The sequence below is a fragment of the Calonectris borealis genome, chromosome 17 (assembly GCF_964195595.1).
Source record: "Calonectris borealis chromosome 17, bCalBor7.hap1.2, whole genome shotgun sequence".
In the NCBI taxonomy this organism is placed as follows: domain Eukaryota; kingdom Metazoa; phylum Chordata; class Aves; order Procellariiformes; family Procellariidae; genus Calonectris; species Calonectris borealis.
The window spans coordinates 15,390,748-15,405,925 of NC_134328.1; the positions used below are offsets into that span (position 1 = coordinate 15,390,748).

The 15,178-nt window shown below is 40.9% G+C and overlaps 1 protein-coding gene across 4 annotated transcripts in view; it reads right to left on the reverse strand.

Annotated features, from left to right (window-relative positions):
• NKAIN4 (sodium/potassium transporting ATPase interacting 4) overlaps window positions 1–15,178 on the reverse strand; it is a 53,216-nt gene continuing 38,038 nt past the window's right edge. Inside the window, exons 5-8 of one of the 4 annotated variants that reach the window (XR_012676302.1) lie at window positions 9,850–9,910; window positions 6,621–6,705; window positions 1,843–1,926; window positions 1–1,364 (exon numbers count right to left, since the gene is read on the reverse strand). Coding sequence is in view for 2 of the 4 variants with exons in the window: in XM_075166712.1 (XP_075022813.1) it covers window positions 1,329–1,364; window positions 6,466–6,526; window positions 6,621–6,705; window positions 9,850–9,910 (243 nt within the window). In the remaining 2 variants the exon portion in view is untranslated. Of the gene's footprint in view, window positions 1,365–1,754; window positions 1,927–6,465; window positions 6,527–6,620; window positions 6,706–9,849; window positions 9,911–15,178 lie in introns of all 4 variants that reach the window. The other 3 variants (XR_012676303.1, XM_075166712.1, XM_075166713.1) reach the window with 3 other exon arrangements.

The window sequence follows — 15,178 nt, forward strand, 5'->3', positions numbered from 1 at the left end:
TTGTTCTGTCTTTGACTTAGCACTTAATGTTTTATTTTCTTTTAATTCTTCCCTCACACTTTCCCTCTCTAGCATGGCTTCTAGCTTGACTCTTCTGAAAAGCATTACTCAAAAATGCCAAGTAATCTCAAACAGATTAGGCAAGACAATAAAGAATTACAACAGCGCTTGGAATGTACCAGCCAAAGAACGCCACGGATGGCTCACAAGTGCTCTTTTCTGCTTGACATGTAACATGCTGGGAGATGTAACTAACAAGTGACATTGTTTTTTGTTTGGTTTTTTTTAATTAATTGCTGCAGCTCATTAATGCAACTTAATTACACTTATATTCCCCCTTTCCTTCAGCCCATTCCCTCCCCTCAAAATTATCCTGTCACAAAAAAACCCTTCCATCAGGATGTTGCCAGGCTTGTGCCTGGAATAAGCGTGGCTGCTCAGTGACGAAGGCAGGTAGAAAACCATCTGTGATCCATGAAGAACTAGGCTTTTTCCAGTGTCCTGCAGCAGGTTTCAGCTGTGTATATGGCTATGCCAGTGTTAATTAATGTAGATGGGCAAACCCAGAGTAAGCTACAGCTGCTCTGAGAATGGCTTGGCATGTTGAAACGGGGCGAAGTTCCATGTTGAGTAAAGATTTGCTGATTGTAGTAGTTTTTAGCTGTTCAGCATTATAGGAGTTAGGTCACAGAACACTGAAATCCAGGACAAATGGCTACTGCTAAGGTGCTGACCATGTCTAAAGAATAGAGAATGAGGAAGGGAGTCCTGGATGGGTGGGGAGGGGTGGAAAGAAGGGAAGAGCTCTCATCTATAACTTAAAAAAAAAAAAAAAAATGCCGAAATAACTCAAATGTAAATAGCCCCCACCTAGTTCTATACAGGCAGGGAGGAGATGAAGTTGTGTTAGGGTATTTAGGCTCTTTTTCGGAACAAGGGAAAGGAGGAGGGCGAGAAGCTAACTACAAAACATATGAAATGTCCCAGGGTGTTATGCAGTGCTTCCTTCTTTATGGATCCATGGTGCAAGGAAGCAGCTCTGACGTCCTCTTGAGAGAGGCTCTTGGTGAACTTGTTCTGCCCGAGGTCTTCAGGCCTGTGCCATTTATTGGCTAGTACCACCAGACTATGATAGGAAAGGTTCGTCAGGGCACTTGGAGAATTAAAAACCAACTGCATGGCCATTCTTCAATGTACAGTCATTGCATTTGAAAAGAAGACAAGGAACAAAAAATGGAATGGAGTTCACCATCCTGCATTTCCTCTGCCAAAGATCCAGGCCACAAGGGATTATTTCCTGCAGCACCTTTGATGGTGGAGTGCAAGGTTTATCCATCCTCTGCCTCTTCTTTATTTACGCAGGCCTGCAGGAGGGAAAAAAAGTGAAGGCAGGGCATCAATGTGGAGCAAGTACTCACTTGCTTACCTAAGATAACAGAAATGGTGTGGAAATAATGAGGACAAATTCCCCCCCCCTCCTCTGTTCTGGGTTTTTAAATATCATGGGCTACAGATGAGGAATCGGATTGAGAGCTCAAAGGTAATGTGGTTAAGTAGTCTTCAAGTCTGGAAAGAATGTTATGCATATACCAAACCTGAATATACTGCAGTTAGACTAAGAAATAGATATGAGCCAAAGTGTTAGATCTATGTATCCTCAGCATTTGGAGCTGCATGAAATTTAGTTAGGAATTTTAAAAGCTAGGGGTCATCTCTAGAATATCAAGTAGCTTCTTGAAATTGCGATGATGTACTTTTTGTGTAGATGCAGCAGTATAAGCGGATCTACTTTTGTAGCCAGCGGTAAAGATGAGTGAATGTTTTCAGCTGAAACATCATCACCTCTTAAACATGCAGCTTCAGGTTGATCAAAACAGTTTGCAAATTTCTGTTGATATTCAGCAAATTGTTTGGGAAAAAGTCTACCTAGAAAGAAAAGCAGAAGCATTTTGTTTTGTGTTTTTTTTTTTTCTCTCCTCAAAGCAAAGTGGGATTTTTTCCTGTTAAGTAAAAGTTTATTTTGTAAAGTATTCTGGTAATCAAAGTTTGGAGGGGGGGGGGGGGGGGAACAATCCTAAAGGAGTTTAGTTTCTTCCCCTCTCTCTCTCACCCAGTGTTTCAGTCTGGATTTTGATTTTTTTTTTTTTTTAATTGAAGAATGTTATTTGTGTACTTGTACCTGTCAGTTGATCTACTGAAGAACCTACTTTCAACCTATAAGTGGATGACTATTACGTGGGGTCTAGTTCTTTAATGCTGCATGCTCACAGCTGCTTCATGCCTATGGCTAGCAGATAGACTGCAGCACAAAAGAATTGATTAGAGAGTATTAAAGTGAGCAATCACCAACTGGAGCCTTAGATCATTCAATTAACTAATGCCTCCTGTTGCTACCCTGTCAATACTGAAGTCTACATCTGACAAAAGTCACACCCTATGTTACCCTATGGTCCTTTCCACTGGTAGATCTGAGGAAAGCAGTTGGTGAAATCTGGCTACACAACTGAAATCAAATTAAAACTCTTAAGCCATAAATATAATGTAGAACTTGGGGTGCCAGATCACAGTGAGTGTTATGGACAGGAGCCTCACAACTGTGCAAGTCACTGTTTGGCTGTATAAGTACAGTCTTAAAAGGCAGAGAGATCTATTGCCTATCTCTCTACCTTTTAAATAAATAGAGGCTACCTCCTGTCATCTGGCAGGTTCTTAATTTAGCACTAGATCATGTACAAAATCATGCTTTGAGACTATTCTGCTTTAAAATTGAGACTGCACAGTGCTTCTTTCTGAAACAGAATGATGTCAAAAAACTGAATGGATGCAGCAGGCAGGAAGTGCTGACAAACTATGATGATCTGGGCTGCCTACTGTCTTGGCAGGTCTTGGGGTGCTTGGAGATAACAGCTTTAGTCAGAAACTTCAAAGCTGAGGAAGTTAACCCTTCCACAGTTATCAGGGCAAGAATGCTTCCTTGCTTCAGGTGATGAGAATTCTGTTACTACAAGTGAACAAGAAGAAAAGCAACCCGGAGCTGATGTCCTGTCCTGTGCAGCCTGAGAGGAGACAGTGGTGCAAGCAGGCATGGCCTGAATTTGAGCTTTAGCTAAGGAGGGGTAAGAGCTCAGCCTTTCCTTCCTGAAAACTCATTGGAAATGTTCCCTTTTGGCCTCAGGAGAATAACTTTGGTTTTCAGTAAGTGATTTATTATCCTTTGGCTAAGTACTTTGACCCAGAAACTCATGCGCTGAAGACTTTAGCATATCTTCCATTGAGATTCCTAATAAATTATTATTAAATAATTAGTGCAGTGCCTTGATTGGTAAGCAGCGGTGAGATTAAGGGCAATTCTACTACACAGTAAAACTTTCAGAACAATTTTTTCATGATAATTTGAGTCTCTTTTACTTAAGCTTGTGACTTGAAATAGGAACTACACAACCAAACCCCCCTGGAGTCAAAGAAATACAGAACAGAAGCAGTTGTGGAACCTGAAATAGAAGTAACTGTATTTATAAAATGTCATTGTTGCTGTGTGAGTGTTGGAGGTGCTAATTAAGATGAAGCACACTTAAATCATGCCTTTTTAAGCAACACTACAAGACTGTTGGTTGATTGTTGTTGTTGGCTTTTTTAAAAAAGAAAAATAACACCTAGCTGTTGATAATTTGTGAGGTTTTCCACGAACTGGAGACTTGCAACTGAAGTCAAGGAGGTCAGTAGATTACCATGATAAAGCTGGGAGATAACTGGATTGTGGGCTGGAAGTACCTATTATCAGTAATAGTTTGGGGAGATGTTTTTTCCTCCTAGTAGGAGGCAAAGGTATTTAAGAACTTTTCTCAGTGCAGTGGATGGAAGCTGAAGGCCAGAAATGGAGCGTACATTTTGAATATTGAATTTAGCAGCTGATAACCACTGAAGTAGACTGCCAAGGAAACACAGCAGTCTCCCTTTAATAACTTAAATATGCTGTCACAGTTCAAAGATATCTAACTCATAGGCTGCATGCTTAATGCAGAGGTTATGGGGGTTAGTCGTGGACTTAAGCTATGCACATCAGTCTAGGTCAATGTCATTGTTCTGTGGGGCCTTCAGATCTATGAAAATTCATAAATTTGGAGAGATGAAGAAGAGAGACTAGGGAAAAATGCAAGCCAGGACAAGGGAAAGGGCACATTGGGAGGTGAGGAAAGAGTGTGATCTCATCAGAAAAGGATAGATAAAACTGGAGTGAATAGGATAATTCCACCAGGGAATAAAAGAAAGGGATCCTGTTAGAGAGTTGTGGCAACAGGGCAAGTGCGTTATCAGGAGAGCAGCTAACTAGTGACAATGGGGTGATGCCATCCTAAAATGAAAGTTCATGGTTGCAGTTAGCTCTAAGTCAGTAGTTATAGAAAAGATTTGGTTTCATTCAGCATTTCCTTCAACAAAAAGGAGTTAAAAACAGAAAGTCCATGTTCCTGACCCCTAGCTGTTCTATAAATTTAAACTTGAAAGAATTTGGATGTATTTGTTGTTTTGCATCTTCTTGAATAGGATATAAAAAAGAAAATGCCTTCAATCATGATCAAATGATTTTCACAGCAGGACAAGGGCATCTGGCATTCAGTGCCCCACACTGCAAAACTCCATGGCATCATTAGTTGAGAATCAAGTATCTATTCCTCCTCTCACTCCCATTCATACACGTGGAAGAAAGGCAATAGCTAGGCTGAAATAAATAAACAAAAATTGCTATTTGGTGGCTGCTGTGAAATTTATAGAGGGTCACCTTATCTACTTGTTCATCAGCTGTTTTCATCTCCTGTTAGCCAGAAAGAAATATTATATTGTGTTGGCAGAAGCTATCAATAGATAAGCGATGGTGTGAAGAATGGGACTGAAGAACAACAAAATTATCTGTGTACTTCATTAGTAGCTTACCATCTTACCGAGGCCCTTGTAAGGAAGTTTTACATTGCTAGCTTCTGTTCATATTACAATCTCACCATATAAAAATCTTCATTTGTAAGTACTAGCTTCTTTCACAAACAAAATTTGTCATTTTAAGAAAAAACCAGCCCAAGCCCCATACTGTAAAAGTGTGATGTTTCTTCTTGCTGTATCAAGCTAGTAAATCATGGAGCTGCTTAAAGCTCCCCAGCTTCTGCAGACTATGGAAAATTCCATCCCACTGTGACAAAATGAGAGGGAAATCAATATTTAATCTCCTGTAGCATCCCATCTAATAATGCTATTGCACCCCCAAAGTTACAGGGAATTTAACTGCTTTGCAAAAAATGACTTGTTCTCCTGGTCGTGTGCTGCAGTGACAAAATGGGTAGTAAGTCCATGCTACATTAGAGGGGGACATCTACAAATCTATTTGGGGGGAGTTTTTCTTCCTTCAGCCCCACTTTTCTTCCCCATCCTCACATCCTTCTTTTTGGCAGGACTCTCTGGTAACATTATTCCCAAAAAACAACCTCCCTTAGCAGCTGCTTTAAAAATCTTCTGCGTGTTGAACTGCCTTCTTGCAGCTTGATTTAAGGAGTATCAAAAATTCAGATCTTATTGCTGCTTTAAACAGATAATACTGGCCTTTATGTTTGAGAATCTTATTATGAACCAGCTTTTAAGTGGACTGCGTGGAAGTGTGATCTTGTGCCTTCAGCAGTGGGAAGGGATTATCAGAGGGCAGAAGCTGGAATTCAACAATGGATCTCTATTAGTGGTATGAGAGGAGCTGCTGTAGACAACTCCCCTTTCTGCTCTCAGCTGAGCTCTTGGAATGCCCCACACATAGAAGCCTCTGTTCTTGTAGGCAACAAGATTTAACAAAAGAAATGAAACCTTAAGAGCAAACCTGTGCCATCCTGCATACAAACCATCTAATGCTTGGTTTAATTTAATTCACTGGTGTGTTAGCTTTGTACCCTACAGGTTCCCTAGAAGTACGAGCAGATACACGGAGACCCTGTATCCAAGACAGAGTCAAATTTTGTGGTGCTACCATGAGAAGATTATTGGAGGATGACAAAGATATGGCCAGTGATCAAAATTGCATGGATGTATAGGTCAGATTTCAGTTACAACTGTCTGTCCACAGAGCTAAAATACAGCTTAAATAACTAGATGTTGCATACATTTTACCCCAGTAGAGATTTGTCATTGAGGCTCTGCCTGACAGACCACAATTTAAACCTTGAGATTGAGAATCATATTCTGCTATCGCTATGACTTATTCCCAGTATCCACTGAGGCTGACTCTTCCTTCCTCACAGCTCCTACCTTTACCTGCTTGGGCACCATTCACTGCTGAAAAGCCTCTCTGCTTTCTTCAAGGAAAAGGCATCCAGCAGTTTATTTACAATAGCATCCTACAGCTGGCACTGCTGCTTCCTATCAAACAGCCAGAAACCAAGTACGGCAACACCAGCTTCACCCTGGCAACCTGGGGCTAAGCAGAGGCAGTTTTACCCCTTCTGGTGTCCCCTTGCTCATTCCTTCCATGCCTGAAAAGCCTGCTGGAGAAATCAGCCTGCAAGGAGGAAAAAAAACGCAAACCTGTGGCACCCTTGAGCCATAAAACTAAGAGGCATGCATAGCCTCTTAGCACAGGAGATGATACTTACAGGTATGTCTGCTTGAACAAAAGGTTGGTGGGTTTTTCATTGACATGGTAGAGAGGAAATGGATCAAATCCACCAATGAAATCAACTGAAAAAAAATCAAAACTCAAATAAACAAACAAACATGGCCAGAAAGTTGAAAGGAAATGAAAGAGAAAGTTGGTGCATGTCATGGCATAACACAAAAATTAGTGAGAGAACAGAAAAGTGATTTTTCAGGTATGGATTGCCTGGTGGAAATCTCTGCCTGTACAGACCTCTTTTCCAGGACCTCCTGGGATGGGCAAGTGTGCCAAGGAGGAGATTCAGCTAACACAAGACTTAAAGCACAGAGCTAACAAAAGACTCCAGAAAAACAAGAGGGCCTCCCTCAGCCTCCTTGGATATTGCCACCATGCTGTGACTTCACATGAGAACTGAGCTGACAAAGCCTCAGCCATTCAGCGATGTGCTGAAAGAGGGAAGCTGGGGAATGGCTCGTGAGTGAATGCCCCCGGAGAAGTTGGCAGCACAGTAATCCTCATGAAGGTTATACAGTCAAGTGGGAATTTTCTTGCCCCACTTGTCTTTCCTGCAAGACAGACAACAGCAGCTTTGGAAAACTGCAAATACCTCATTATCTTCAGCTCTGATATTTTTCACATCCCATCTGCCAACTCAATTTCTTTTACTTGTATACAAATAGGAACAATGCTTCCCTTCTCCAGTATTCACATAAGGGCAATGTAACTAAACAAGGGAAGTTTTAAGTGACAATTCCCTTAGTAACCATAGAAGAATTTTCCAAGCTTCTCTTGGTTCCCCTGAAATTAGGCCAAGCCTATATTACTGAGCTGGCCAACAAAGCCAGGTCAGTAGGGGCATGATGTGATGTGATTTGTGACTGACCTGGTAGGCCTTGCAAAAACCTTTAAAATAGATCCAGCTTTGACCACTTTTTGGTGCCAAGTTAGTGCATTTTGTTTGGAAGTGCGAAAGCGATCCGGTTCAAATACCATTTAAAAATAACTGGAGAGTCTTATTAACTCTATAAATGCCTGTTTATTTTTCTTTCCTGAAGGTGGCACTATTATTTTAAATTTTAGCTAAAGACTTTTGGTATTTTTTAGTGAACAAACAATAGAAAAAATATTTACTAAATATATTGGAAGTGAAAAAAAAAACCCTCTTAGAATATATTTAGAAACCCAAGGACAACATATTCTCACAAATTCCATCTTGATGGATAGCTTCATGCTGATACTGTGATTTTGGAACAACTGTCAGTTAATGGACGAAATCTGTAGACGTTCTAAGTTAAGTGGGGGGATAATTCCCAGTAGTTCCAGTGAGACTTGACCTTTTCTCAGCCACCTTTGAAAAAGTTTGAGTATTTTAAAATCAAGACAGTCTGCAGTTTTAAAAAGCAAATACTAACTATATTACCTCAGTTGTGGAACGTCTAAATTAGGAAAGAATTGCAATTTTCAGTAACTGTTTAGTACCTTGAACAAACAAAAGTCCTATCATCTGAGCACCCCACCATGGAAACACTCAAAATCCAAGTCACTTAAAAAAAAATCTTAACTGTTCATTGTTGCAATATATTATAGTGCATTAGCACATCTAAAATATTCTTGCCCACAATTCAGCGTTTTCTCATGAAAATCACGTTAGCGTGAGCTTCCTGATTAATGTGCCTCAGCACTTATAATTACTTCATGCTGCATATCAAAGCAACATTTAAAGGAAACCACAAATGGAAGAGAAAATTAAAACGCAGCTCAAATTTGTTCAGGTCACTGGAAGGATCTACCACTGTGAGTGTGAAATATTGATGGTTTGTCATTGTTAATTATTCAAGCTGGCATTTTAACTCCAAGCTGGGAAACTGGGAGGGAAAAGGAATTTGTCAGTGGAAAAAAAATATGTATCCTGAAATTAACTGCTCTGCATTTCTAGATAATGTTTCCTTCCATGTGGTTGCCTTTCCTAACAGATCCCTGCTATAAAAATGAGCTCTGTCAAGTTACTACTTTACAATATTCAAAAGGGGCTCAGAACTCAAGCTATTTAGCTAATAGAAGAGCTATAGGGTAATTTTTAAAATATTACTTATAATGTAGCCCTTCCGCTAAGTGCACTACCGAGCTCTAAACAAATGATCAATAAAGTCAGTAGAATGAGTTCAGCCGCACAGGAAGCAACTGAAAAACATGAGGACAAGTCAGATAAGCAAATGCATCTCATCTCAATCCTGTGAAATCAACATTCTTCACATACTTTCAAATATTGAGTTCAAAGCTGTTGTTTTTCAGCTAAAATCCATGCCAGCTGCTCTTTAAAACAACAAAGCTACTTGCACAAACCTAATGAATGTCTTAAAGAAGTGATACTTAGATATAAAGCCTTTGGATCAGATCCTTACCTGGAGTAAACTGGCCTAGACTCATGGATTTCAGTAAGACTTTACTGATTCAAACATGCTGAGAATTCAAACACAGAAAGGCAACGCATTGCCAAAGAAATCAAACTTCACATTTATTTGAACCCTATGCGTCCGTTCTTTTGTTTGCAAAATTACTGCTCTCAAAGGGAGTTTTAGAAGGGCAAAGTAATCCAGGACCAGGTTATAAATATCTGGATAGATCCCACAGACCCAACCACCCATGTGATTCCTCTGAGTCTTTGCTCTTTCACACATATCATGACACTTAAGATATTTGTAAACCAAATGTGAGAGAGTCAGCTCCTTCCTCCCTCTTGTAATTCAGATACAGTACTTCCTCTGCTTTTAAATTAAGTGGTCAGGTTGGTTCTTGGCAAGAAATCTCATGCTCTGCCTCATCCTCGGCTTGTGGCATATGATACTCAGCAGGTGGCCTACTTGAGTACTAGGCTGTATTCTTTGTTGTAGGTAGTCCTAATTACAATGGTAATATTTCAGTGGCATTAAGCTATATGAGCTTGATGACAGAAAAAGCTGCCCAGTTTCTCTAAAGCCTAGCCTGAGTGAGTAGCCAACACGAAGCTTTTTTGGCTGAAAGAGTAGCAGAATTACAGCATCTAACACATGGTGACATAAAAACCTCTCGGTAAAAATAGCTGATCCTTGAAAGGCAGGTAGTGCCATATCACATAGATGGAGAGATGGAAAGAAGTCTGATGGCAACTTAGTCCTGATAGACAAACATCTAAGAGAGAAATCAAATTTAATAAAACTTTGCCAAGGGATCTGTTGATAAATACTTACAGCTGTCTTCTTCTTCTGTAAAAACACTAACAACGTAACAGGCGTAGACAAAGCCCACCAGCTGGAAAATAGAGAGAATAAATCATTTTAGCATCAATCTTGCGAGACTGGTCAAAACCCACTTGGCACGACTTCAACAGCCAACATTTACTGTCAAGTTGGCAGCATTACTGTAATGGTGGAGCCAGCTCATATTTGCTCTAAGTTAGGGGGTGCAGGTGTAGGCTTAAGGGAAGACACTGCTGGGAGGACACTCAAAGGTCCAAACTAAAAACTTGCAAGACCCATCCTCACCTTCAGAGTAGCAGCCTGCTGTTGCTAGAATGATTGGCAAGAACATGGGCTCGCTTTGTTGACATTGAAACTACTGTGCTAAGTTTACTCTCTAAGAAATGATGAGGATGCAGGAGAGTGCCTTATGTAACATTTTAGACAGACGACTACGTACAGGACAGACACACAGACATACAGGGGTAGGTTTTATTAACAGAGGTCGAGGGACAACTCATCAGCTCTGTATTGCTGTCATAAGGGATATGCAAAGGAAGAGGAGTTTCTTTGGTGCAGGAGCTACCAACAAGATGTGAGTAGTTTTTATGCAGATGAGATAGAAACTTAGTTAACCGTAAAAACAGTGATGTACTGCCAGCAATGTTCAGAGACACTGAAATCTTTAGTAACTTGGGCTTGGAGAGCAAGCGTTCATTGGAAAGAAATCCTAGTCTTACTCTAGCTCTACAATTTCTAAGGTTCTTTCTATCTTTGGAGAATAAACACTTCTGCATGAACTAATCAAGCATTGGACCTACAAAGTAAATGGGCCAGAGCACAGTGAGAAACAGACAAGACGATAGCAATGGTCTTAATTCACAAATTGCATAGGTTAGCAGTATATTGCCACCTCCTGGGAAGCAGATAAAAGCAGGGAAGGAGCAGTAAAACAACAGGGTGCCTCTCAAATAACAGCCATCCTGGCATGGTGTGGCCCTCATGTCAACCCATTGCTCAGAGCAGTCTTTAGAGCAGAAAACTAGAGTGAACATTAAAAAAGCAATTTAAAGTAGCCTGGTGGGTTTGTCCTTAGTTGGTGGTTTGTAGAAGCTCTAAAGCATCAGAACTGCCTCATTCCATTTCAGTAGCGAGTTGTTACTCAGCCTGACTAGAGAAACAAACTTCTGGTACTATGGGAGTTAAGCATTCTAGATCTAGCAGGGTTTTATTTTGCTTTGCCTTCTTCCTGTTAATCAAATATCCTCTCCATCCTTCATTTTACATCTTTACATAACACCCCACTTAGCGAGATCTTGGTTGACAGTAACTGTATTAGTAAAGTTATTGTGAGACATAATTGTTTTCCATTGTGAACTCAATTCTTTTGAACAAGAGTTAGAATGTAACATACAGTGACTCACTCTAAGGGAAGACAGAATGATGCATGGTAGGGCTTGAAAAGTAGAGTCCATTCATTTTTAATATGACAGAAAAATATATCACACCCGAAAACAAAAGGCAAGCTAATGAGATTTCTACTGGGGAGTTATAAGGCATTCGTGATTTCTCCAGCTCTCCCTGACAAAGCACACCTTGTTGGAAGGAAATGGAATGTTTTTGCAGCATCACTAGACCTTTCCTTTACAATTTTCTACAATCGTCTGAAAGACAAGCCAGCTCTCTCCTTTCCTCTTGGGGGAGCCTTATGGAAGCATGTCCCAGTACCTCAGTGGAGGACAGGTAGCTCTATGCACTCACTCATGCCCCTGCTGTGCATTTTTGAAAGCAGGGCTGCTTCATGCTAAGTTTCTATGAGCTACAGAGGACTTCATGCAGGGGAAAAAAAAAAAAAAAATCCTTCTGGGCATGATGGTAACTGCAAAGTCACACGCAATGGCCGATCTAATTTTACCTGCTGACTTTTAGAATTGCCTCTGAGTAGAGCCGTTGCTTTTTAAGGCAGACAAAAAAAACCTGAAAACCAAACAAACAAAACCTCAGAAAAATCAGAAAAATCAGAGATTTTTCTTCTCTTCTATTGCTTGTTCTGTGCTAACAGAAAACCCGGGGATTTTTTTTATCTTTCTGAAGTTTGTGGTAGTTTTGGGGCAGTTCTAGCGGCCGGGCAGCAGGGCTGCGGCCCCGGTCCGAGGAACTGGCCGTGGTGCTGACGCAGCCCCCGAGGCTGCTCCCCGTTGCCTTGCGTCGTGAGTAGACTTGGCTGCGAAATCAGCAATTAGCACTCATCAGCTGGGCTGTGCCAGCTAACGACGTGAACGCTTCTAGGTGCTCTTGGAAAAACGGAGTGCTTCAGCTTAAAGCGTCCCAGCATTCAATGAGATGTCTAACCACCCGTCTGCACGCTCTGGTCGCCGATGCAAGTGTGTTTGCTCTCGCCCTAGGATCAAATTAGGAGTGTGGTTACACACATCCTTTGTACTTGCTCTAACATTTTTATAGTTTGAAGATCCAGCCTTTTACATTTTACAGGATATAAGGTCAAATCATGCAATTTACACACACACAAATATCCAAGCAGGAAAGGTGTACCTTGAATGCGTGCCCTAATTCCAAGGGAACTCTAGGAAGGTTTTCTCTTTCCCCAGATTTTCCATCATGCCTCAGAGTAGGAACTTTGGGTTAACAGCTATGCAAAGTGGCAGCCCTCAATCCATTCACTGTTATCATATTCTACAACATGTACACACAAACCTTATGTGATGTCAGTGTCAGGGAACTCCTGATAGTATTAACAATGAAAATTATTTACCTGCCCAGTTTATGGGCAGAGTGCATGAACAATTATCAGCTATACTGTCACAGGGAACCTGTTAAACCTCTTGTCATGGTTTAACCCTAACCAGCAGCTAAACACCACACAGCTGCTCACTCACTCCCCCCACCTCCAGTGGGATGGGGGAAAGAATCGGGAGAGTAAAAGAAAGAAATCTCATGGGTTGAGATATGAACAGTTTAATAATTGAAAGAAAGTAAAACAATAATAATAATGATAGAATGTACAAAGCAAGTGATGCACAATGCAACTGCTCACCACCCACTGACTGATGCCCAGCCAGTCCCTCAGCAGCAATCGCTGGCCTCTGGCCAGCTCCCCCCAGCTTATATACTGGCATGACATCATATGGTATGGAATACCCCATTGGCCAGTTTGGGTCAGCTGTCCCGACTATGCGTCCTCCCAGCTTCTTGTGCACCTGGCAGAGCATGGGAAGCTGAAAAGTCCTTGACTAGTGTAAACACTACGTAGCAACAACTAAAACATCAGTGTGTTATCAACATTCTCCTCATACTAAATCCAAAACACAGCACTATGCCAGCTACTAGGAAGAAAATTAACTCTATCCCAGCCAAAACCAGGACACCTCTGAAAATTGTTCACAGTTAAGAAGCACCAAGCAAGCTGTAAGATTGACTTGGGAAGTTTGTTTTGCACAGAAATTAATGCCTCATAACCCTCAACCATCATTCCTTTTACCCCATACTTTTTTCCTTTTATGATTAAAGTGACCTTTTGCATTCAGAAATACAAACCAACAGCTAATGAATTAAGTGAACTTCACTAAATTTCTAATTCCAGCTCTATTGGAGTGGAGGATTTTCTTTTTTTATTTCTTCTATCTCTTTGCTTTGTTTCAAAATTACCTACTTAGTGTTTAAAATTTACTTTTTATTGATTTTATAATCCATTCATTCTTTACATGAGTTTCATCAATAAAAAATTGTTTATTTAATCGCACTTTTTGTTCAAAGAAGTTTTATTAGTCTTGTGACCCGGCCAGAACAGGAGCATTTCAGTGGCAAGGAGGGAAGAGACATACGACATAAACATGAATTCCATTTTTATATGGGCTGACCTAAACTATAATTAAACATATCACCTCGGGGATGAAATGAACCCCTGGGACTCCCCATGTCTCACCTTCTGCATGAATAATGAATGAAATATAGCTACAGAGGAGAAATGCCACTCCTATTGTCCAGTCCTTTTCACTAGAAGAGTCTGCTAGAACATGAAACGAGCAGACTCCAAGAGACACCAACGGTTCCCTTCTGACTGCATCCTTGATGAAGATGTATCAAGCCCCCAAACATCAGCAAGTTTAGCAGCAATTAATATAGAACAGAAAGCTTCAAAGGCCAAGAATTTGGAAATAATTTCACTCTTGCTCAAAGTGCCATCTTGGTTGCTGATTTCAATACGAAAGAGGGTTTTAAGCTCTACTATCCCAGGGAAATAGCAATAATTCTTAGATCTTTGCAAATGATGTAGGGGAGGTGGAAGAGGAGGGAAAACGTGATGTAAAATGACACTAAGCTATTACTCTAATTCCCCAAAGAATGTTCTTGGGCTTTAGCCTCTGCTGCTGTTTCTCTACTTGTTTTGCATGTTCAGTACCAGCTTCCTCCAGGCTGCAGAAGTATCCGATTAAGCTTTTTAGTAGGAACACATGTTGTAGGCAGGTGTGTTCAGTCAGCCTGTCAGACAGCCTGGGAATGCACATGCTGCCGAACAAAAGAGGATGGAGCTGGGATGTCCCGAGCATTCTGCAGGCAAATAAACAGAGCAGGAAAGTCAGGAAGAGACAAGCGTGCCCAAAGGGAATGAGGAAAACAAAGTCTGTACCTCCCTCTGCCCCTCAGTCATCTGAAGTTAACTTTTTAATAGCAAGTTGAAAAGTGTTCACAAAACAGCAGCACTGAACTAAAGTGCTGGAACCAGAAAGACCGAATTACAGCAAGATCTACAGAAAGGGACCAGCTGGCTGCAAGCATGCAAAATATGTGAAGGATGGGAAGGCAAATTCTAGGAGGTGTTACTCTTGCTTGTGTAAAATCTTAGCTTTAGTCTACATCTGTCCCAGTCAAGATTCTGGGCTCTTCAACTCTTCTCTCAATAGAAAAACTTGCCATTGGTTTTTCCACCAAGAGAACATGTGCGGAGTCTCCTCCTTCAGGACAGATGTATTCTAGGTTTTATTCTAGGTTTCACTTCTAATCAGAGCTAATGAAGTGTGTATGCTCTCATCAGCGCAAGAGCAGGAAAACGAAGAGATCTCTGCTACAAGAAAGCAAAAAGCCAGCTTGTGAAAACTATCATGACCAGATAGCTAAAAAGAGGCAGTCAAAATCCTGTGATTCCTTGACCTTCTTTATTCTTTGAATGCAATTACAACCACTGAAAATCTAGCTTCTGCCAACAGCAAAGCATCTCTTGTGCGTTGCTTCTCACATAACATCTGCTGTCAAGGCTTGCATTGCCGCCTTCCTGGGAACCTTCCAACCTGTCACTCTGAGTGAAAACAGCAGACAGGCAGGC